Raw genomic sequence first — 24789 nt, forward strand, 5'->3', positions numbered from 1 at the left:
TGTCCCATAAATATGAACTAAGGATTGAAATTCTTTTCTCCTAAAAGGATCAATTCATTTATCCTTGAATTGGATGGAAGTGCTCCACTTTGAGCATCTTATTGAGATTGAAGATCTACACTGAATCAGAAATTAGTAACATTTGGATGTTTTCTAAGAAAGAGGCTTGAGCAGCCTTTCTTTTCTCATTTAAAAATATTTGTAAATAAAACAAGATATTCCCCTTAATTTAAGAACCCCAAGAGCACAATTACACCAATCATTTGCCATTGCTACTATTCTTTTGGTTTAAGAGCTTTATAATGATCTCAATTTTGTTGTGCTGATGAAACAAAGCTATGGTTTGGACTCGTGATAATTTAATAGATTCTTAGTAGTGTACTGATAATTTAGCATCCCCTTTTCATTCCATAGAGACAGTATTATATAGAATCTTCACCAAATGGTCATTTATAATGTATAAGCCATTTTGTTACTCACTAAAACAAGCTGTCCTTTCAGAATAAGAAGAAGCATGGGGTAACCTTGATGGAACACTAGCTTCATGACTTTTAAAGGCATGAGGTATTTGAATATGCAGATCCAGGTTATGTTTTGTATAAGTAGAAAGGTGCATCAGGTTGTATCTGATTTGAAAAGATTGGTTAATCTCAGACAGCACAAAGCAAGTGTTGGTGTGCATGTATACTTGGATTTATCAGGAGTGAGCTTCTTAAGTCCTCTGTCTGTTGGTTTACTTTTCAAACCTATTTAAAAGTGTTGACACCCAAATAGAATCCATGAATAGTGAGGAACTATATTTGATTACTATTATCATTATTGTTATAATTTGTGGTTTTGGAGATTTGAACTGATGCCTGCTTCTTCCTATGCATGCATTCTACTATTGAGCTGTTTTCTGGGTCATTTTTGGAAAGTCTTCATTTTGGGACAGGACCTCACTATGTTTACCAGGATGACTTTGAAGTTTCTCAGCAGCACAGAAAAATTTTGAATTCTGACCATGCTCCAGTCTCCCAAGTAGCTGGGATTATAGGCTGGTGCCATCAGGCCCAACTCAAATTATCTTTTAAATAAGAAAAGAAGATAGCTTTGCTGCTGAAAAAGACAACATAATCGAATACAAAGCTACCATAGGCCAGTTTGGGTATTTACTGAATTTATTTCTCTCAGCATCTAGGGAACACATTAGGTGCTTCCTGTATTTCCTTTACAGCTGATTATAGATGACACAAACTAAATGGACTATATTGCCCAGGGACACCAGAACTATTTTTTGTTCTTACCAGGTTAGCAAGCATGTAGTGATAACCTCTTGAATGTTTCCCCAGGATCACAACCTGCAGAGAGAAGAAATGAGAAATATTGCTTATTCGGGGGGCATTTTTTCAATTCTACAATCAGTGGGATGGCTGGAATAAATGCCTTTAAATGACCACAATGTGCTGATTTTTTTTTTTTTTTACATACAGTAGAACCGTTGTTAATTAGACTAGAACCTTTTTTGTTGTATTTCACTCATAGCCAGATAAAATAGGAATAATTGCCAATATCAAAGTTAAAATGTCAAAACAAGGGGATAAAAACACTTGAAACTTCCAGGTCAGTAGCACCACTGTCACTTAAAATAGACGGCAAAAGCAAAGCTGATGATCCTTCACCCATGAACTGGATTTCTGTACTTAGCTGTTGAGATGGAAAATGAGCTGAACTTAGCATACAAATTAGAAAATAGAATGTACTGTACATTTTTTTTTGTTATCTGGAAAGCTTAGGGAATAGAGCACTCAAAGAATGGGGTTAATGGGATTTTCAGGTTAACTGAGGTTGTTTGGCTTATTGAAAACTTTCCTAAATGCTTGCCTTCCTTTTCTTGCCTTAACATGAACAATGTGTGACCATCTGTATATATTTTGACACTGAAAGCAATGCCCCAGGGCATTCAGAGGGGTTTTCCTTCAGGGGACATTTGGCAATGTCAGACAACATATTTGACTGCCATTAGTGGGAAGTTTGCTATTAGCATATAGTGGGTAAAGCCGGATATGATGCTAGATGTCTTCCAATGTTTAGGACATTTCCCACAACTATAAACAGCTGGTCTCAAATGGCAGCTGTAGTGAGTATGAGAAACATTTCCTCAGTCATCACAGTTACCATTATTTTCATCAGCAATGCTGTATTACATACTTGGCCTTCAGTTTACAGAGTGTGTTTTATTGTCTCGTTATGTCAGTGGGCTAAATATTTTCCAACCAAATGAGCTTGGTTTTTTTTTTCCTTTTTCTACATGCAAAGGTTTATTTTCATGTATCAAAGTACAGCAAAATTTTGTAGAACACTGAGGCACTGCAACTGTCCTAGATACAGGGATCAAGGAAGGGAGCAGTATACAGATTAAAGGAACAACCTGATGTGCGCTCAAGTTTTGGACCAACCTGAAGCTAAGTGTATGATAAGTAAAACAAGGGGAACTGTGAATATAATGTTTGGAACAGGTCTTAAGGATGTAATGCAAGATAGAGGCTGTAGGGTTAAGCTTTATGAATTCCTTTTTGGATACAGCTGGGTGTGGCTGTCAGAGGTTTGAAAACAACTGGACAAGTTGCCATATTTTCCACATAGCAAACTGCAAGTATATATGAAAGTCTGAATAATATTAGTTATCACCACTGCCCTTATTCTATGTCTAAAATATGCTTGCCTTGTACTAGATGTTGTATGTTTGAGTAATTTCCAGAAAATCTGAAGTCTAATTTTACACATGAAGGATCACAGTCCGAAGGTAGTTGAATTTCTCCAAGGCCATATAGGCAGAAAATGGTAAATTTGAAATTAAAAGCTGGTTCTTTCTTCCTCTGGATATGCTGACAGTGCAGTTAGATCCTCCAGATCTTTGGTTTCTACATCCACACATCGAAACAATCCCACATTAAAAACATCTGAAAAATCATTTCAAATAGAACATATGCAGACTATTTTCTTCTCTGTTCTCCCAAGCAATGCAGTACAACTAGTTGTTTGATATTTATGTGGTAATAATTGTTAATATAAGTAATGTACATGTTATTTAAAAAAATATGGAAAGATGTTAATAGGATTTTTGCAAGTAGAACACTGTTTTAAACGAGGGCCTTAAACATCTACCTACTTTGGTAAATATCAGAGTTAGAGGACTGCTGTAGAGCCAGTACCCTCAGCATGACTGTATGTCATGTTTCAATTTGCCTCGTGATTTTTCAACTTCATGGTGGTGTCCAAATTACATACATGCAGGAGAGATTGTACTTTATGTATCAGAACTGATAGTGATGGAACCTTTGTTCCTGGTAGGAAAGTGCTCTCTTCCTTAGCGCCATCCTCAGATCCAGAACAATACTTTAGGCATGCCAGCTGTTTTCCAGCTTCACTACAGAATTTAATAGATTACCTGAGCCATTAAACATTTTCTTATAAAAGGGGTTTTGTGTTAGATTATTTCACCTGACTAAAGGCTAATATATATGCTCTGAGCTTATTTGAAGTAGATTAGGCTAAGCTAAGGTTAGAGATAGGTTCTGACTATTATCTGCATTTTGACTTACTATATTTTTTATTTCTAATCATTTTATGAAATCTAAATGCTGATGGTTGTTCTATTTTTTGAAGAGGAAGAAGACAAGATATCTAAGGCCTGAAGCAGAAAGGGAAGGTCCAATGGAGGGTACAGGTTTAGGTAGACCCATGGAAATGCAATGGTATAATTGAGTAGAGTATCATGTTTACTTTCCTGTTATTATAAGACTCAAGCCATTTCTCTTTGTGTGTGTGTGTGTGTGAGAGAGAGAGGGGGGGGGGAGAGAATGAGAGAGCACAAGAGAGATGTTTTCAATTAATTTAAAATATGAACCACATTTCAGACTGATTATTTATGAAGGAAAAGAAAGGTTAATGAATGTCTTGAGGGGTGATTTCTTATGCTACCATGACACAAAATAAGCTGTTAGGTGCCTTTTGGGATGTATCCTTCAGTGTCTGCTTGTGAGAAACATCCTTGCTGGTAACATTTGTAACTTTTGGTGGCAAGTTGGGACCATACATTTGTTGAATTTTTAATTCAGTGACAACCCTCAACATAATAAAACTAGAGAGTTTTGAATTCTTCAAGAAAAATGAGCAATATTCCTAAGGACATGTGACAAACAGAGAAAAACAAGAAAGTCTGTTTCAGTTTTGAGCGGAGGCCAAGTTTATTGTGCTTTTCCACACGAGAAAGGCAAGAAAGAACAGTAGACATTGGTAGCGTCATTACAAAAGCCCTGGATGACCATCCAGAGGTTAGGTTTGGTCATACACTCACTTCTTGACTTTGGACTCAGCTTTCTGAGCCTCTATCAACTTATCCACAGTTTGGCACTTGCTCTTCTAACAGGGTGGCTGTGATCAAACTGGAGAATATCTACAAATGTATCTGAGATGTGAATAATGAAATATGCCACAGTACTTCCATGTAGAGAAAGGGGTTATTGTTCATCAAGACATTGCATTTTCAGCCTCAGGAAAACTTGGAGCTGTTAGAATAACTGCTTTGGTCAATGCCCAGATGGTGTACTCAGAACAAATGGACTTATTGGAAGGTAGTTCTCGCCCATCACCCTTTCTTGAGTTAGCCTTAAGTTGGAGGAGACGGGAAAGTTATCTAAAGATAGGAACAGTTAGGTGTCACAAAGCTGCTGCACTGAAGCCCACAATTAAGTCTTCATCCTTGCTTTCAGTGCCTTTTTAACTCTGATTTAACATACAGTTCTTACCAATCCCAGTAAATTAAACACTACAAGCTAGAAGGGGAGTGTATGGAGGCAGGGAGTGATGTTAGGAGAGGTGCATTAGTACCAGAGGAAGTGACAGACTGCCTTAAAGGAGAAGGAAGAAACAGCGAGAGTAAAGCAGGCAACATTGTGCTCCTGCACAGTATAATCATGGCTATTTGTTGTGAGTGCCTGAGTCATCAGACCATAGTTTACTTCGGTCAGCCATTTCTGATGAAAATTCCAGGGACATGTAATATGTTTCATAGAACATTTACAACAGAAATGCTCCCTAGTTGTTAAGAGAGTGAGCCTCAGTTGTCTTGAGATCTTCTGTGGAGTTGCTTATACTCCTACTGATGGGAGTTAAATGAGGCCTCAGTGAAAAATGCGCTATATATTTTTTTCTTGCCCTATACTTTTAGACTTGTTTTCTGGGAGAGGCTTGTGAAAATAGGGAGGGATGGGGATATTGGGTATAATATGGTGCACAAAAGAACTGGATATTTAATAGGCGTGTTCCTGTTCTGCTAATCCTCAGTCTTTATTCTTTCTCCATCTGTTACAGATGAACGAGGCATAAATTGTACCCTTACTTCTTTAATGACTCTGGTAGCCAAGAGAATATTCAACTTTGCTTTTTACAGTAATTATAATAGATCTTTCTGAATTAGTTTCAGAACTTCAAGGATAAAAAGCTGTTTTTACACTCAGATGTGACATTTAAGGAAGAAATACCAAGTTCCCACATCCATGCTCTATAGTCACTTTGCTTTTGTAAGATTTGCTCTGGATGATAGATGGCCTGCTGTGATGGCAGGCACGATAAATGTAATAAGGGAAAATGTGTGAAGTGGAGATAAAATTCATTGTTTTAGGGAAATCTATTTTTACCTTCATTTCTACCACCTCAAAGGGGACGCCCCCTCCCGTCTACAGTTCTCATTCACGGAGCCGAGGTTTGTTTGCAGAAGAAAGACTGCATATATACTAACACTGGGCCATACAGACAGTGTCAAACTTTCTGTCAAGGAAATCAGTGAATCATGGTTTACTGATTTGGGATGATTTTTTTTTTCCTTTTTTAACCTGCCCCTCATCCAGTTTTCTGTGAAACTGAGTATCTCTGAGGAGTTCAAAATGATTTCTAAGATATTCAGTTTTGTTTTTTTTTCTCAAAGAGACCCTTTCTTTTCCAATTTCATGTTTAATCTAGACATTTTCATAATTTTAGAAATTTGAGATGAAATTGCTCCACAAGACTACTTGAGAGAGGCCCACATATCCTCTGGGAGGCAAAAGCATCTGTTTTTCTATGCTCACATTTTAGAAAAAAAAATATGTGTGTGAAGAAGTGTGTATGTTTTTCCCCCCTTGGATCCATCTGGTATGCAGATTAGGTTATTTGCAGACCTAAGTAGTTCCATGTTTGGTTTTCTACATCAGCGCCAGAAAAAGATCTATGGAGAAAGATTGATCTTGCTTTGAGTAAAGAATATGCCTTGATGTTCACCTTAATTTGTTTCTCTTTGATTTAACTATCATGTAAAAGTTTGGGCAAGAGGGTCTGGGAGAGAAGGTTGGGTTTGTGAGGGAGGATTTCTGGTTTAATTCACCAGGCAGTTTTCCTTTACTTTATGGATATTCTGTCTGTAAGAAAAAAAAAAAACTATTAGGTCACATCCTCTATGTTCAATGAAAAGATATTTTTCAGGCTCACATCTGCCTTCCCTTTTCTCTTAGTTGAAAAAAAAGCATTGTTTTCCTATGGCACTGGATATAATTTCAGCAGTGTCGAGCAGCTGGACGAATGATATGCTGCAGAAACCGGCCTGTGAACATACCACACCTTTGAGAAGAGATTTTTTAAATGTGATCAAAGGTATTCATCTTCCTCAGTGTTTGAGTCCTAGTAAACATATCAGAAGCAAATTCCAGTAGAGTTATTTCCTAGTAAGTTTAGTGTGCGCACACTTACTCTCTTCTGTCGGAATAGCAGGGTTTTATATAGCAGCCATCTTAAGTGAGTGTGCTGGATTAGAGTGGTAGAGAAAACCTATACTGAAGTCAGTCCAATGGTAGTGGAGAATGTGAATATTGTGCACACAGAGACTGAAGCTTTTCATCAGCAAGACAAATGTTCATACAATAGAGGAATATTGTCAGTAATTGCAGTGTCTGAAGGGAAGCATTGTGAAAAGAAAGGAATTGAAAAAACAAGAAACAAAATTCTAGAATGGGAGGATTAGAGGGTAAGAATTTTACCAAAGATTATCCCAGACTTTCGTATTCCATTTATCATAGCTTAATGCAATATTTGGAAGCTTTAATAAGAAGTGGCAAGGGAGGGTCGCCAAGGTGGCTCAGCAGATATGGAAAACAAGCCTGATGACTTTCAACCCTGGCCCCGCAGGTTGGGAGGAGAATACTAACTCCTGCAAGTTATCTGTCCTCTCACTTACACATTTGTACCATGGTATGTGTGTGCATGAGCACACACACACACACACACTGACACACACGCATGTGTACACACACATGCACACACATTTTAAAATACATTTAGTTAATTAGAGTTATTTTTCTTCTTTTGCAATATGTTTCACTATGTAATCCTGGCTAGCCATGAACTACTTGTGTAGTCCAGACTGGCCTTAAACTTGAGGCAACCCTCATTAGCTACTTTCACAGAGATGTTTGTTTTCACTTGCACAGCTTTATTCTAAATGCCTATTCAAGGCTTTGCTTTCTCTGTGTGTTTTGTATGCATATTTATGCTCAAACCATTATAATTTGTGAGCTTATGACAAGGACCTTCTGGGAAGACTTTATGGGTGATGAGTAACAGGCGTTGGAATGAGAGTGGACTTGTCATTTGAATTTTTTAAAAATGGAATATTTTCTGATTATCTAATGAAATAAGTATAATAAAGCTCCCATAAACAGGGTACTATAACAGGTCTTCTGAACTGAGTACATCAAGAAAAGGTACAGTGTTTGTCAATACATCATAGCAATATATAGCATCATTTTACAGGAAATTGATAATTATTAAAGGTGATGTATTAGAAAAAACCATGAACCTTGATGTTATGTGGTCCTGGATTCAAATCTTGCTGTTTAATTGTTAGCTTCATTATTGTGTGCAAAATCAAGGTGTGAATACAGTATTGGAGACCCAGGTGTTGCTCAGACTGATGAAGCATCCAGACAGGAAATGGAGAGAGAAAGCACCTGGTATGGCTACAGAGACTAGAATAGGGATGCCTTCTTTGAATACATTTCCATTTGTGAAGTGTTTTCAGTATTTGACACAGTAATCTGTAAAAACGTTTGATAGCTGAAGTGAATGACCATGTTTATATTTTCAAATAAAAGGAAATATCTCGCAGAAACCCAATGCAATTTTCAGGGTAATTGCTTAGTTGGCAGCTTTCTTCCTCTTCTGGGAGCCATGTCATTTAAGTGGATCTCAATTTGCAAATGGATGATAAATGACTGAGGCTTAGTTCACCAGGGCTGGGGGTGGGGGTGGGGGCGGACAAACATACAGTTCTCCACACTCAGAAATGTTTCCTTTGGCTTTTCGCTCTTTTGTTTTGAATCTGGCACCATCTTGCCCTGCTCTCCAGCTCATCTACCTTCATGATCACACTGGCATGCAGACAGTTCAAGCTCCCTAGGAAGAACTGCTTGATGTTCAGTCAAGCACAGGGAGCCTCTGAATGGCACTCTCTAAATATTCCAGTTTTCTAAGCCACTAATAAAACCATGGGTTGCTTAAAATCAGCAATGCTGGAATTATTAACCCAGAAATGAGTCGATACTACAAATGGATCCTTTTGTCTTTTGACAATAGCTTGTTTTCTGGCACACCGTCAGCCTCAGAAGAAGTGTGCCTTAAAGTACCTACTATATGGAAAGCTGCCTCTATCAACCACCTTTTCATTTTCTTTCCCTTTAATAAATATTAAATATTGTTGAGGGCTCAGTCTGTGCCAATTGTGGGGACAGACCATGGGGAGACAGAGGTCACAAGAATCTGGGCCCTAGTCTGGAGGCTGTCATGCTTGAATGGGAAAGACAGCCAAGTTAACAGATGATTATAATCCAGTGGGAGAAGTGCGAGAACAGAAATACGAACAAAGTACAACTGAGGAGAGAATGATTAACTCAACCTGCTATAGATAGAAAGCACTTTGTCTCCAACGAGAAATCTAAAAAATTTTTTCCTTTGGCTTTTATAAGTGGGAACCTGACAAACAGGTAACTTAAATAGAATGCTATTTTGAAAATGAAGAGAGATCTATTGTAGAAGGCTATTTTTTCCGATTTCCGGAGAGTCTTGCTGTTTTATAGCGCTTCAGTCCTAAAGGAGAGGTGTTTTTTTTTTTAATTAAAAATATGTGTTTACTTTAAAACAAGGTCTCTATAGTCTAGAGTAGCCTTAAACTCATGATCTTACCTCAGCCTCCCTAGTGCTAGGCTTATAGGTATGTGCTACCATATAAATCTGTTTTTGCAGTTTTCAAAATTAAATTATAATTATTTCATTTCCCCCTTACCTTTCCTCCCTTAACCATACCTCCTGCCCCATCCTCCCTTATTCCCTCTCAAATACATAGCCTCTACTTAATTATTTTTGTTGAACTCTTTGTATTGGACATTCTGAGGGAAGGCTAATTCTCCCTCTCTTATCAGTCACTAATACACTGTAGCTTTTTATATAGGGATGGGGCCCCATGAGATTTCTCTCCTTTCATATTAGCAAATCTAATGAAGTTGGAATTGTTTAGGTCTTGTTTAGGCAGCCATACTGTTGGGATTTCATGGGTATAACATCCCTGCCATTTCAAGGATGGCTTTTACAGTCTTTCCTCCCCCTCTTCAGAGATGTTCTCTGAGCCTTAGACGTGAGGTGGTATTGCAGATGTATCAGTTGGCACTGGGCAGCCCATAATCAATTTTTTCAATGCATTTTGGCCAGTTTCTATCTACTGTAAAAAGAACTTCCTTGATAAGGAGTGAGCGCTCTACTTATCTATGAGTGTAAGAATAACATTTACAATGCAGTTAGGAATTTTACTGGTCTAGTAAAATGGCAGCAATAGGTTCTTAAAGGAGAGAATTATATTTGAGGTAACTATAAGGAAAGTATTTGGTGTGAGGTAGCCAGGTGTTATATAAAAAGTTGTGATTGAATGATGGTGGGAGAAGCTAAGTTAGAAGGGCCAATGTAAATGGTCAGATAGCAAATTAAAGGGGATCTGCTAAAGGCAATATGCCTTAGATTTATCAGCTATTAGCTTTATGATCCTAGACAAGTTAAATTATATCCAAACCTTAGGTTTCCATCTGTAAAATAGGAAATATAGGGGATATAATCACATAAAGGAATAAAGTGTCGACACTAAAGAAGATTGTTGGGTTAGAGATACTGTTTTTCAATGTAACTTTGAGCAATTAACTAATGCTTTCTAGGTTTGAGTAGCCTACATGGTAGAAGCATCTATCACTAATAGCTACTTCATAGAACCAAAGTAAGAAATGTGTGAAATATATCGTTAGCTCTTAAGACAGTCTAGTGCTTGTCCTATATTGACTGGTTATGCTCTTTTCGGGCTCCTAATTGACTTTATCTTTCCCTGCACAAATCATATCCATTCCTCAAGACCCAGTTCACAGGCAGCCTCCTGAATAAAGGTTTGCTTGATTTCATGTCCCTCTACACCAAGAAAACAAACCACAAAACAAAGCAAAAACACCATGCATCTATGGAGTGAGAAGAATGGAGATACATTAGTGCTTAGGTACAGAGGGATGCTGGTGCCAATAATTAGGATAATACTGGGAATGAGAGAGAAGGAACAGAGGTTTGCAATTGGAAGTAGGGTGTTGAAGATGTACCTGCAAAATGTGGTGATAAATAACTACAAAGTAATGTGCCTTCTATTTACCCCTCCCTCAGGGAGAAGGGAAAATGATTCTAGATGGGAATAGCCTTAGCAAAGGCCTTTAGGTGGAATATAACAGAAGAGTAGTTTTGTTATAGGCTAATATTTTTCAAGACTTGTGTAGAAGAGTCATAGGTTCCTGCATTTGAACACTTGGGATCCAGAGAGTGGCAGTGTTTGGGGAATATTAGGAGGTGTGGCCTTGATGGAGGAAGTATATTACTGGGGGAAGGCTTGGAGGTTTTAAAGCCTCATAACATTCCCAGTGCTTTTTCTGTATCATCCCCATGGTAAAGCATATAAACTCTCAGCAGCCTGTCATAGCCACCATGCCTACTACTGCTTACTGCCATGCCTCCCTGCCTTGATGAACTCTTATCTCCCTAAAACTCTAAACCCCAATAAGCTCTTCCTTGTATACATTGTCTTGGTCATGGAGTTTTATCCCAGCAAACAAAAAGTGACTATAACAAAGCACTCTTTTAAATGTTTATCTTTCATCTATTATGTATCTATCTATCTATCTATCTATCTATCTATCTATCTATCTATCATCTATCTATCATCTGCCTGCCTACCTATCTATCACCTACTTATTCATTTGAGGTAAGATGTCTCTATGTATTACAAGTTGGACTAAAATCTCTATATAGTTAAGGATGACCCTAAACATAGAGTAATTCTCCTATTTTAGACACTCAAGTACTGGACTTAAGGGACTGTACCACAGCAACTTTTAAGACTCTCTCTCTCTCTCTCTCTCTCTCTCTCTCTCTCTCTCTCTCTCTCTGTGTGTGTGTGTGTGTGTGTGAAAGCTAGAGTCAACATTAGATATTTTCCTCAATTCCTTCTACATCTTATTCTTGACAGATGAATAAAAGGGTGAGTTTGGTGAACCAAGAACTCACTCATTCAGCTAAAATGGTTAGCCAGCAAGTGCTAGAGATCCCACTCTCTCCACCCCACCAGACTTGGTTATCTAAACATGGGATGGGGAACCTGAACTGAGATCCTCAGGCTTCTGCAGCAAGCACTTGACTGAGTCAGAGATTTCATTTCTCTGAATCCTTACCACAGTCCTTTAAGGTAGGTTCTATTGTGAATGTATTATTCAGGCTAACACACTGAGACTCAGAAAAGTGTGACAACTTGCCTTTGGACTCATAGGCATACAGTGTTGGAGATGGAGGTCAGAATCGGGTTTAACTGACTCGAAAGCCTAGTCACTGTTAACAGCCATACTACTATACTGCTACTACGAATCATTGTCAACAAGAATTGTCATTACAGTAGGATGATCAGCTCCCGTCATGCATTCTGTGTAACAAAGATTGCCTACTGCTATTATGTACGATTACCTAAGTGGCGATCATTTGAGGCCCAACTCTTCAGAAAGTCTTCTTTGTTGCTGGGTATCCTGGGAATCTCCCTTTGATTTCCCTAATTATTTCATGAAGCTTTGTGCTTGGCTCATATGATCATGACTCCAATTTTTGATTCCCTCTCAGCATATGACATGAATTGTCATTGTTGAATCACAAGCTGCATTTGTTATGAATGTTGGATAATCAGAACAAAAGCACAGGAAAAATAATTAGAGGGAACCAAAGGGAAGAAGCACACAGCCTTGAACAAGAGATTGTGTGAAGGTTTTGAGGACTCAGTCCCTGAAGCTCTGACAATGTATTTTGATCCTTGTCTGAATGCAAATGAACAACTCCATCAAATCTTAGGCAGCTTGTCACAGTGTGGGTTATTTAGCTAGTTAATTAAAAGTCTGAGTGAGCCAGGGCCTCTCTATACTGTGTTTTGAAGATAACCAAGCCTGTGTTCTGACCAGGCAAGTTAATTTAAAATAAGTGACCTCAATTGGGTAATGGTTGCAAGTTCAAACTCAAGAATCGTTATAATTAGTCCCAGATGGATCTTAGCTGTTCATTGAGCAAACAGAGGAGGGGGTGGGGAGAGAAATGGTTCAGCACAAAGTAAAGGTTATTGCCCACACCTTTGGAAAGCAAGGGAGCTGACTCTGGCAGGGCCCAGTTAATGTTGTCCAAAAAGAATTCCATTGCTGCCTTTCCAAATGCATTCTTTTAAATGTGGTACATAAAACAGATTGAAGTTTTCAGGAAATAAGGAATAGAAGGCAATAATCTCAAACATGTGATCTTATGCAAGTTATTTAACCCCTATGTGCCTGTTTCTCATTGTAATGGAAAATATAAACTCACTACGAGTGTCACCTACATCAGAGGGTCAAAATGATATCTTGTGAAAATGTTCTAAAACCATGGCAAACTCTGCCAGTAAGAAGAAAGTATTTTCTGAACTACGCCTGAAAGATGGTGGCCAGGACAGAGTGCATAGTATGTTCAGCACCATTCAGTGTGTGAGCTGGGTTTCTCTAATGCTTAAAAGCCCTGGAGCTCCAAATTATTCTGGAGTTTTTGGAAGAATTTAGAGCAGAGCACACATGTTTAGACTTTTTTCCGAACATTGTAAAATCAGACCCAATTCATTTAACATATTGTCACATATTAATTATTAACATAATATATTAAACATATCAAACATTAATTCTTATACACACACACACACACACACACATATATATATATATATACACATAATATTTAAAATGTATTTTCCTTGGTGCTGCATGCTAGAAGAACACTGTGGTACCTGAGATGAAAATAACTCAAAGTTATAGTGGGATGGCCTTATTCTTACTTCTTTTTTAAAATGACCACTTAGGTCTCCCTTTAGTGTTCTGATATGTTCTTTTTGCACATACTATGTCTGTGGCCATACTACACTAAGCAAGCCAAATTTCATCTAATTGCCTCTATCTTCCAAAGCCTTGGAAGCCAAAAGTCATAAAAAAGAATATGTAGAATGCTCAAAATGAAGTAAGTGAAAAAAAATTATACTGTAGTGGAAAGTGTTGGAAGAATAGTAGTTTGATCACTTAGGGATGTACACAATGACTATTTGGAAATTATTTGAAATGTATTTCTAAGGACTGAGCCCTGCATCCATATTAATCTTTACTACTAGGAAATGTACTGATATTTCATTTGTGTTTTAATAAATAAAGCTTGCCTGAAGATCAGAGAGTAAAGCAGCCACACTGATAGATAGTGGAGACAAACACCTTTAATCCCAGTTGCTACACTAGTTGCCATAGAAACCAGACGGCAGTGTTACAAGCCTTTAATCCCAGAACTAGAGAGGTATATAAAATGGGAGAAGACAGCTCTCACACACAGTCTCATTCTGAGATTGCTGAAGGCAGGATTGCCATTTCAGACTAAGGTCAAGGTAAGAGCCAGTGGCTGGAAGCTTCGCTTTTCTGACCTTCAGGTTGAACCCCAATATCTGTCTCTGGGCTTTTATTAATTGTGTTACAAGGAAATACTCATACATGGCTTTGGTGAGAATTTATAAATGTTTAAGTCATAAGTACAGTGTTCATATCTACACATCTAGAAGACTCCTGTTGTGCAACAAAAGTAAAAGTCGCATTATGTATGCAATGCATACAGGTCTGGGGATTATATCTAAATGACAACTGATGCTCCCCCTCTTCCTCAGTACAAAAAGTCAGGATATAAATTTGTTAATCCAGCAAATGTTTACTGAGGAGCATAGTGGTATATGAACTTACTCCTAGTATTTGGGAGGCAGAGGCAGGTGGATCTCTGTGAGTTTGAGGCTAGCCTGGTCTACATAGCTAATTCTAGGCGGGCCGGGGCTGCATAGAGAGACTGTGTCTCAAAAATCAAAAACAAAAACAAAAACAAACAAACAAAAAACCCCCAACCAACCAACCATAGACCCCAAATGTTTGCCAATACTTCGTATCTATCAAACTGGGGATACAGTATGAAGAAATCACAAAACCCTGTCTTCACGAACAACATCTTCTCTTTCAGTTGTCTAATGCTCACTTATTTTTGTGCTTGGTAGATTCCGATATGGTCTTGAACTCTTATCTTATCCAGTCTATTATCTAGTTATTCCATACAGATATGTGTCCCACCATCCTACTTTGCCTAACACTCCTTGAGGGGAGAATCCCAGTTTCCTACTTCATGTGTTTTTCAATGTAGTGCTCCATAGGTAAATATTCAATGTATGATTGTGGATGACAAGAATGGAAAGGATACAGAAACAGGGGAGAAGGATGGGTCCTGGGACTTGCTTGACATGTTATTTTTCTAGCGTGATATGATTTTATGTGAATAGTCTATCCTTAACCTTAGCACCAATTCCCTTTGTTTGGGTAGGAAGTGGGTACTATGGGATGGAGAAGACAAAACTCGTGCACACTTGGCTATTCGGTTCTTGTATTGGCATAACCTGGTATCTAAAAGAATATGACTGTGGAAATCATACTCATAAGTTCTTGTTCCTTCATTCTCTAGTTGTGATACAGTTATGCACGCTAGTCCCTCTCTTAACACCTCAATTAAAATGAAAAGGTAGATGAATGCCTAAGCAGTATCTTGTCATTTCTGGTACCACGTTGGCTGGTGGAAAAAACAATTGCATCTAGAGGATGCAAAGGTCAAGTTGTGTTCTGACCTGTAGGGGCATTTCAATTGTATTTTAATAAATAAAGACTGCCTATGAGGGGAACTTGGGGAAACGGGATGATTGGGGATATAGGAAGGTTGGATAGGGGAGCAGGGAAACTCATATCTTAGTTAAGGGAGCCACCTAAGGGTTGGCAAGAGACTTGAACTTGGAGTGGCTACCAGATGCCCAGGGCAATGTCCCCAGTTAGTTCCTTGGGCACCTGAGGATAGGGAACCTGAAATGAACCTATTCTATGGCCATACTGATGAATATCTTGCATATCACCATAGAACCTTCATCTAGCGATGGATGGAGATAGAGACAGAGACCCACACTGGAGCACCGGACTGAGCTCCCAAGGTCCTAATGAGGAGCAGAAGGAGGGAGAACATGTACAACGAAGTCAGGACCACGAGGGGTGCACCCACACACTGAGTCAGTGGGGCCGATCTATTGGGAGCTCACCAAGGCCAGCTGGACTGGGACTGAAAAAGCATGGGATAAAACCGGACTCTCTGAACATGGCGGACAATGAGAGCTGATGAGAGGCCAAGGACAATGGCACGGGGTTTTGATCCTACTTCAGGTTCTGGCTTTGTGGGAGCCTAGACAGTTTGGATGTTCACCTTCCTAGATCTGGATGGAGGGGGGAGGACCTTGGACTTTCCAAAGGGCAGGGAACCCTGATTGCTCCTGGGACTGGAGAGGGAGGAGAAGAGGAGTGGGGGGAGGGGGAGGGGGCGTGAGGAGGGGGAGGGAAATGGGATGCAGGGAGGAGGCGGAAATTTTTTTTTTTCAATAAAAAAAAAAGACTGCCTAAAATCTGAGAGAAAAACAGTCCCACTAGTCAGCCATACAGACCATATTATGGTAACACACACCTTTTATCTCAGTAGCCATAATGACACACACATTTAATCCCAGTAGCCACACTAGTTGCCATGGAAATTTAGCAGCACATGCCTTTAATGACGCATTTAATCCTGGTCCCAGAGAAGATTATAAAATGGGAGGAAACAGGTTCAGTGTGTTCGGACTGATATTGAGGTCTTTAATGCATTTGGACTTGAGTTTTGAGCATGGTGATAGATATGGATCTATTTTCATTCTTCTACAGGCTGACATCCAGTTTTGCCAGCACCATTTGTTAAAGATGCTCTCTTTTTTCCATTGTATACTTTTAGCTCCTTTATCAAAAATCAGGTGTTCATAGGTTTGTGGGTTAAAGCTAGGGTCTTCTAGAAGAGAAAGTGGGAAGTACTCTACAACACATGGGCACAGGAGAATACTTCCTGCGTACAACCCCAGCAGCATAGACATTAAGGGCATCATTGAATAAATGGGACCTCCTGAAACTGAGTAGCTTCTGTAAAGCAAAGGACACTGTCACTAAGACAAAAAGGCAACCCACTGACTGGGAGAAGATCTTCACCAACTCCGCAAATGACAAAGGTCTGATCTCCAAAATATATAGAGAACTCAAGAAAGTAAAGGGCTAATCAACCCAAATCAACCCAATTAAAAAATGGGGCACTGAGCTGAACAGAGAATTCTTTTTTTTTTTTTTTTTTGGTTTTTCGAGACAGGGTTTCTCTGTGGCTTTGGAGCCTGTCCTGGAACTAGCTCTGTAGACCAGGCTGGTCTCGAACTCACAGAGATCCACCTGCCTGCCTCTGCCTCCCGAGTGCTAGGATTAAAGGCGTGCGCCACCATCGCCCGGCTGAACAGAGAATTCTTAACAGAAGAAGTTCGAATGGCCAAAAGACATTTAAGGTCATGCTCAACTTCCTTAGCGATCAGGGAAATGCAAATCAAGACAACTTTAAGATACCATCTTACACCTGTCAGAATGGCTAAAATAAAAAACACCAGTGATAGCCTTTGCTGGAGAGGTTGTGGAGAGAGGGGTACACTCATCCATTGCTGGTGGGAATGCAAACTCATGCAGCCACTTTGGAAAACAGTGTGGCGGTTTCTCAGGAATTTCGGGATCCACCTACCCCTGGACCCAGTAATACCACTCTTGGGATTATCCCCAAGAAATGCCCTATCATACAACAAAAGTATATGCTCAACTATGTTCATAGCAGCATTGTTTGTAATAGCCAGAACCTGGAAACAACCTAGATGCCCTTCAATGGAAGAATGGATGAAGAAAGTATGTAATATATACATATTAGAGTACTACTCAGCAGTAAAAAAACAATGACTTCCTGAATTTTGCAGGCAAATGGACGGAAATAGAAAACACTATCCTGAGTGAGGTGAGCCAGACCCAAAAAGAGGAACATGGGATGTACTCACTCATATTTGGTTTCTAGCCATGAATAGGGGACGTTGAGCCTATTATGCGTGATCCTAGAGAAGCTAATTAAGAAGGTGAACCCAAAGAAAAACATTTAGGCGATGAAAGGAGACAGAGACAAAGACCCACATTGGAGCACCAGACTGAAATCTCAAGGTCCAAATCAAGAGCAGGAGACAGAGCACGAGCAAGGAACTCAGGACCGCGAGGGGTGCACCCACACACTGAGACAATGGGGATGTTCTATCAGGAACTCACCAAGGGCAGCTGGCCTGGGTCTGAAAAAGCATGGGATAAAACCGGACTTGCTGAACATAACAGACAATGAGGACTACTGAGAACTCAAGAACAATGGCAATGGGTTTTTGATCCTACTGCACGTACTGGCTTTGTGGGAGCCTAGGCAGTTTGGATGCTCACCTTACTAGACCTGGATGGAGGTGGGTGGTCCTTGGACTTCCCACAGGGCAGGGAACCCGGATTACTCTTAGGGATGATGAGGGAGGGGGACTTGATGGGGGAGGGGGAGGGAAATGGGAGGTGGTGGCGGGGAGAAGGCAGAAATCTTTAATAAATAAATAAATAAATAAGTAAAAAAAATGGGAGGAAACAGCTCTCAACAGACAGTCTCATGCTGAGATTCTGTGAGGCAGGATCACCATTTCAGACTGAGGTCGAGGTAAGAGCCAGTGGCTGACTGTTTTGCTTTTCAGATCTTCAGGTTGAACCCCAAGTTTTGACTCTGAGTTTTCATTAATTGTGCTTCACTGACCAGTATAGTTCATATTTTTATGATTTATTTATTTATGTATATGCGTGTGTGTCTCCCTGTGTGTATGTGCACATGATTGCAGATGCCCTTGGAGGCCAAATGATGTCAGATCCTCTGGAGCTGGAGTTGCAAGGATGTGGGTGCTGGGAGCTGAACTGAAGTCTTCTGCAAGAATAGTACATGCTCTTAATTGCTCTATAGCCCCCATAGTCCATGCTATCAGTAGACGCTTTCTACCAGTTTACTTTATTAATAAACCTCAATTTTTCTTTTTTTTGCTGATTATTGACATTCATCCTGATAAGTAAGTGAGCATTGCCATACACAGGCAAATAGAAGTGTGCAGCCCTTCCACAAAATCGTGAGTTTCACTTGGCTCTTGATTAGCCAGTTAGCTCAATCATGAGGGAAAAGGATTATTGCTTGGCTAAGTCAGGCTGAATTAACTGTTTTCTTTGCCTTCTTGTTACAACCTGTGTGCTCCTTTATCAATACACTTATCATAATGGATTGCAACTATCAGTTCACTGGGATGAGTCTCTAGTCTTGAGGAATGAAAGATACCTTTTTTTGATGGAAAGACTTTTTTATTTTACTTTATTTTATTATTATTATTATGAAAGATACCTTTTTTCACCATTTCTTTAAACTTATGGTTAGTTTTCACTCAAGAATTGAAAGACAAACAATAGGAAAATGGAATGCTGTTTTGTTGAAGCCATCTCTTTGTATTTCAGCAGATCCACTGGGAAGGATTGGGATGGTGGTCTCCTCATTCCTTCTTTTGATGGAAATAAGAAGAGAAAGCTATGTATTTGTTCTTCCCATTTCACAAAGTATTCCTATTGTGGAGAATCTATGAAAACGATATTTAAGTGATGCTTCCTTACCATAAACTACTGAGTCTGAGCTGATTCTCTTTATGCAAAGTGTCTATGTTAAATAATGTTGAACTGTCTTATAATGATATTGCAGAGAGAACCAGTCCCAGAAACCAACCCTATCTTCTAGAGTACAGTAAAGGGAAATTTATTACCTTCTAACAACTTTTCACTAAAGACATAAGCAGAGCAAATATTATGGAACTCATGAAGAAACTTTGCAAGCATGATGACTTGCTCTATAGTTGGAGAAGTTGGAACATTTTCTATTTGTTTATAAATACTCTTGTAACAGGACCATTGTTAATGTCACCATTTATAATTTGCTACCATAAGATTGCTACGTGAGTATTACTTTTAAAATTAGTTCCTTGAGAATTTTGCACAATGAATTTTGAACATATTCACCTTCCCTGCCTGAATTCTTCATAGATTCACTCCTCCCCATTCTCTTTCCATCCAATATTGTAATTCCCACCCCCCCCAGTAGGATCAAAATTTGTGCTGCCCAGATATTCTTGGATGGGTGACCTTCCACTGGAGCACAGCTGTCCTATCAGAGGCTACATTCATGTGTATATTCTTGACATTGGTTAAGAAAGTCAAGAGGATGAGTGACAGTCGTTATAATGGCAACAGCTTTAGAAGAAATTGAGTAGGATTTCAGGTATGTTATCTTGGTAAGATTTCAAAATCACTGGCTATAGGGCTGGAGAGGGGGTTTAATGCTTTCGGCAGAAACATGAAAACCTAAGTTCAGAACCAAGGAACCTATGTGAAAGCCCAGTGCTGCTGGGGATGCTTGTGACTCCAACGCTGTGAGGTAGGGACCGGAGGATTTCTAGAACTTGAGGTAGGGGCTGGAGGATTTCTAGGGCTTGCTAGCCAGCTAGCCTAGTTACCCAAATTAGTGAACTCCATTCATAGCACCCACATAAAACTGAGGTACAGCAGAGTGTGTCCATAATCACTGCACTGGAGAGACAGAGAAAAAAAGATCGCTGGATGGAGCTTGTTGGGCAGTTAGTCTAGATGAATCAATAAGCTACAGGTTCAGTGAGAGACCCTGCCTTAAAACTATACAGTGGGGGAGCAAGTGAGGAAGACCTCTGTCCTCCATGTGCATGTGTGCAAGCGCACATGAGCACACACGAGCACACACACACACACACACACACACACACATGGGGGGGCAGAGATTGATCCTTGACTATAGATTAGTTGATTGCTCCCTGGCTATAGTTTAGTTAGCAGGGTTTTTGGTGGAGGCTGAAGTTGGGAGAGTCACATGGGAAATGTAACACTGAGAAGCTTTTTCAAGAAAAACTCTTCTTTCCTTCCACCATGGACACTTCGTGCTTTATTTTCAACAGGTGGAGAAACTCTCACCCCTTGGAAAAATGGTGTGAACAGCAGTCCTCATCTCTGAAAACAGAAATGCCTGAGGATTCAGGCATGGGTCTGTTGCCACCCTTTATTGATGTGGCTAATGTAAAAGAGTTAACAGCTATGCTGGGAGGGACACTTTCCTGACACTACTTGCAGCTCTCTCTGAGCAGCTTGGTGGTGGTTGCCATGGATACCAAATGGCAAAGGGGTTTAGGTCAGTGTTTGAAAGATTGTGTTGTGCTTGTGTGGGTGAGACGGAAATTAAGTTAATGAGTGTGTAAAAAAGAGGATGTGTTTCCTTTGCACATTTGAGCAAACTGAAACAAAGCAACCCATCAAGGAACAATTGATTTTCTATTGGCCAGGAAGTAGGAGGAGGGACAGTTTATTGGGAGAATGTTCTCAAGTTAACCAGCTGTAGTCTGAAATACGTCAAGACATGTGCAAAGGATTCTCAGAACTGTTGAAGTGACATTAGTTGAAAGCAAGGCACTTAGGAGTGACTATTAAGAAGCTTTCTGTAAGTATCCTCTTTGACTGTCTAGACATTTCTTTAACATGTCTGATTTTTATCTCTTAATCCAAGATTTGTAGTGCTGAGGTCAGACTGTATTGGGATTCTTTTCTCTTATTTACCTTCAAAGGGGCAGGTATCTATTAACCTTATATGCAATTTACAATGGACAAAATCACTTATTCACTTTTCCTTTTCCTGATGTTTGTGGTCGTAATATTGACAGGCATATCTTCTACCAATAGTGAATTTTGTTAGGAGTCCCACTTCTTGCTCTGCTTTTCTAAAGACAGGGTTTCTCTATGTATACCCAGCTAGCCTGGGACTTGGTATCACAGACTGGCCAGAGACTCAGAGTTATAAGTAATTCTGCCTCCCAAGTGCTAGGATGAAAGGCATGTACCACCATGCTTGGCCTTTCCTAGTTCTTCACAATAATTTAGATATAACTACAGCTAAGATTTCTACAAGAGATTCAACTAAAGACATGAAAACAACTTCCGTCCATGCCCCTTAGTTTGAACGCCACTTTGTAGGACCGGTTCACCTCACTGAGTTAGGAAATATGTATTTTGCCTACTGCACCACAAGCAAATAAGAATGAAATAATTGTCCCTGTTTTGGTGCCCCTCTCAAATCTAAACCTTAACAATGACCTTGAGAATGTAACATCAAGGTGCACAGACAAACAGGAAGAGAGCCTATGTTCTGGAAACATTCCTTGTAGTTCTCACAGGTGTGTCACTGAGCTTCTCTCTGACTCAGCCAGGTCAGACTCCTTCAGGTTATGGTGTAGGAGGTTCTTCTGTCTATGTGTTGCTTTCATTGGTTGAATAAAGAAACTGCCTTGGCCTTTTGTTAGGGACAAGCATAGGTAGGTGTACTAGACAGAACTGAATGCTGGGAAGAAGGGCAGAGTGGCAGACACCATGAAGCTCCTGCCTGAAACTAATGCTGGTTAGAATCTTTCCCAGTAAGCCACGACCTTGTGGTGTTACACAGATTGGTAGAAACGGGTTGAATTAAGATGTAAGAGTTGGCCAATGGGAAATTAGAGCTAATGGGCCAGGGAGTAATTTAATTAATACAATTTCTGTGTGATTATTTTGGTTGTAAGCTAGCCAGGCGCCGGGACGAAACAAAGGGACCTTCTCCTACAACAAGTTTATATGTGTGTAAGTCCTTTTTGAATTCTCAGGCTGCATGGCTACAAGTTCCTCCCTTCATTCATTTACTCCTCCTCATGAAGTGAGGTACATGATTCTAATTATAATCCCTTATTTGTAGACTTGCCATCAATAGGCATCTTAGAACGCCTTAGAGAAACTGCCTGATTCATCCTAAAGTCATGATGGTAGGGCAAGGAAGGATTTTTGTCTTTTTATATCTCACGGCTGACATCACTAATGTGACAAAAAGATGAGGAAGCTGTGCAAGGGCAGACATGATTTTGAAAAAAATTTAATGAAGAGTTTTAATCTTTGGTCTCGAGCTGTATTCCCTCAGAAGATATTTCATCAGGTGCTATTATTTTTCAGAGTGGAACAGGGGTGGTATTTGCTCAGGTGGGAGGTTATTTGATAGCCATATTATTAAAAATAAGTTGGCTGGGCATGGTGTTGCACTCAGGAAGCAGAGATAGGCAGATCTCTGTGAGTTTGAGGCAAGCCTGGTCTATATGGCTAGTGCCAGACCTGGAAGGGTTACATATTGAGATTATGTCTCAGATAAAAAAAGAATAAAGAAAGAGAGAAAGAAAGAAAGAAAGAAGAAAGACAGAGAAAGAAAGAAAGAAAGAAAGAAAGAAAGAAAGAAAGAAAGAAAGAAAGAAAGAAAGGATAAGGGAAGAAAGAAAAGGTTGATAATAGAATAGTGGTACTTGCCTACTATCTTCTATTTTAGCTCTACTCCTAGTGAAATGACCCTGGGTATTACTAATCTACTTAATCCCTTGCCCTGTCTAGACCATTACATGGTTCCTTTCAGTTGTCACTTTGTTGGGACCTTTGGGCAAAGACAGCTTGACTCTGCCATCTCTGAAATGAGGCAAAGGTGTTCCAACAAGAAGATTCATTTAACTGGAAGAGACAAGAGGGTGTTTCATGATAGTACCATAATGCTTGTTTAGGTCTGATCCCACATTCAGTAGCATGAAAGTTCAGATATTTGCACTGCTTTATTATTTGCATGTGCCTCTCACGGTTGCAGGGCAAGGAAGTCAAATCTACACATTTGATTTTATTTTTTGTTACTGTTCTTATTTTGCATTTGCTTAGTGCCTCTCTGTAGGGGAGCCTAGAGGTCTAAATTATTTTAAATATAAGGGTCCTGTGGGAACGTGGGTTTGAACAATAGCTAGCTTTTGTGTTGCTCTTCTGAACTGTGGTTCTTGCAGCTTTCTTCAAACAGTTTGTTGTAACATCTGTTAGAATCTGGGAAAGGGCTCCTGTAATCATGCAGCTGCATGACAAACTTTCTAATTGCTACATTTTTGTTGCTGTTAATATGAGAAAATTTCCTAATAAAGCCCAATGGTGATTTAAAAAATACTTAGTGTTTCCAAGCCAACAATTGAAACCCACAGGACTGTCACACTCTCAAAGTCTGCAAAGACTTAACCAAGGTGTTCACAGTGGAAGCCACACAAACTCAGACGTAGCGGGGACTTTCTTTCTGTGCCAACAGAAAATACACGTACTTTCTGTAGAGGGATGACATGGTTATACTTGGTTAAGGCTTTCTTCTATTTCTGGTTTTCAATATAGTTATTTTAAATCCCCATTTGATGTGTAACAGGGTCAACTAAAAACAAAGGTGATATTTACACCAGTTTTATTGTTATACTTACATTGGTTCCTATGTTTAAGATCTGGGAATAAAGTACCAGACTTAGTCCTAAAATTCTGATGTTAAGGGGGAGGGATGAGTTTGTCTTTAAGATACCTTTTTTTTTTCTGATTTCCTCTTAATGTTTCTATATGCAAAGCTCTAGCAGAAGGAGAGTAGTTGATGTGGATATAGTCAGGGAATTAGGATAGGTTTGTAATGAACAAACAAATCAGTTAGTCAGAACCCAACAACCAGAAGGCTTTAATTAATAGGAATTTTCCCTAGGCATTTTCTGGAAACACTGAGGTGATATTCATATCTATATATATGTAGTACTAGCTTGGATCAAACATAAACTCTTATTAACAGGAATGCATGTTGTTCTGGGCTCTAAGGATAGAGGTTCATGATGAACTTCCTAGTGGTGTTGCTCTCTTAAGGGTATACTATCTCATTTCCCTTATCATCTGTCTTCCAAAGTCTTAGAAAACTCCCTGATGCTCAGGCTTTCAAGAACCTCAGTCAGCAAAAACCATTTAATGACAGTCACTATCTGGCAATCCGAGAAAGCAAGAAAGTTGACTCACACATTTGTGATAGCTGTTATATTCTGCCTTCTAGAATTATTGTATTTCCTTGTCAGTTTCTTAAATTGTAAACTTCTTCAGAAAGGTAGACTTACTGTTTTCCACTTACTGAGTTTAGCATGAAGTACGATAAAATGGAACTATGTTCTCTCTCCTTTTCTTTTCCTCCCCTTTCTCTCTGTTTTTAATC

General features: G+C 39.4%; 1 protein-coding gene across 3 annotated transcripts in view; it reads right to left on the bottom strand.

Moving 5' to 3' along the window:
- Gria3 (glutamate ionotropic receptor AMPA type subunit 3) overlaps window positions 1–24789 on the bottom strand; it is a 287651-nt gene that overhangs the window by 104417 nt on the left and 158445 nt on the right. For all 3 annotated transcript variants that reach the window (XM_057760501.1, XM_057760500.1, XM_057760499.1), the window contains exon 5: window positions 1287–1340. In XM_057760501.1, the coding sequence (XP_057616484.1) occupies window positions 1287–1340 (54 nt within the window). The remainder of the gene's footprint in view (window positions 1–1286; window positions 1341–24789) is intronic.

This window comes from Chionomys nivalis, chromosome X, assembly GCF_950005125.1.
Source record: "Chionomys nivalis chromosome X, mChiNiv1.1, whole genome shotgun sequence".
In the NCBI taxonomy this organism is placed as follows: Eukaryota; Metazoa; Chordata; class Mammalia; order Rodentia; family Cricetidae; genus Chionomys; species Chionomys nivalis.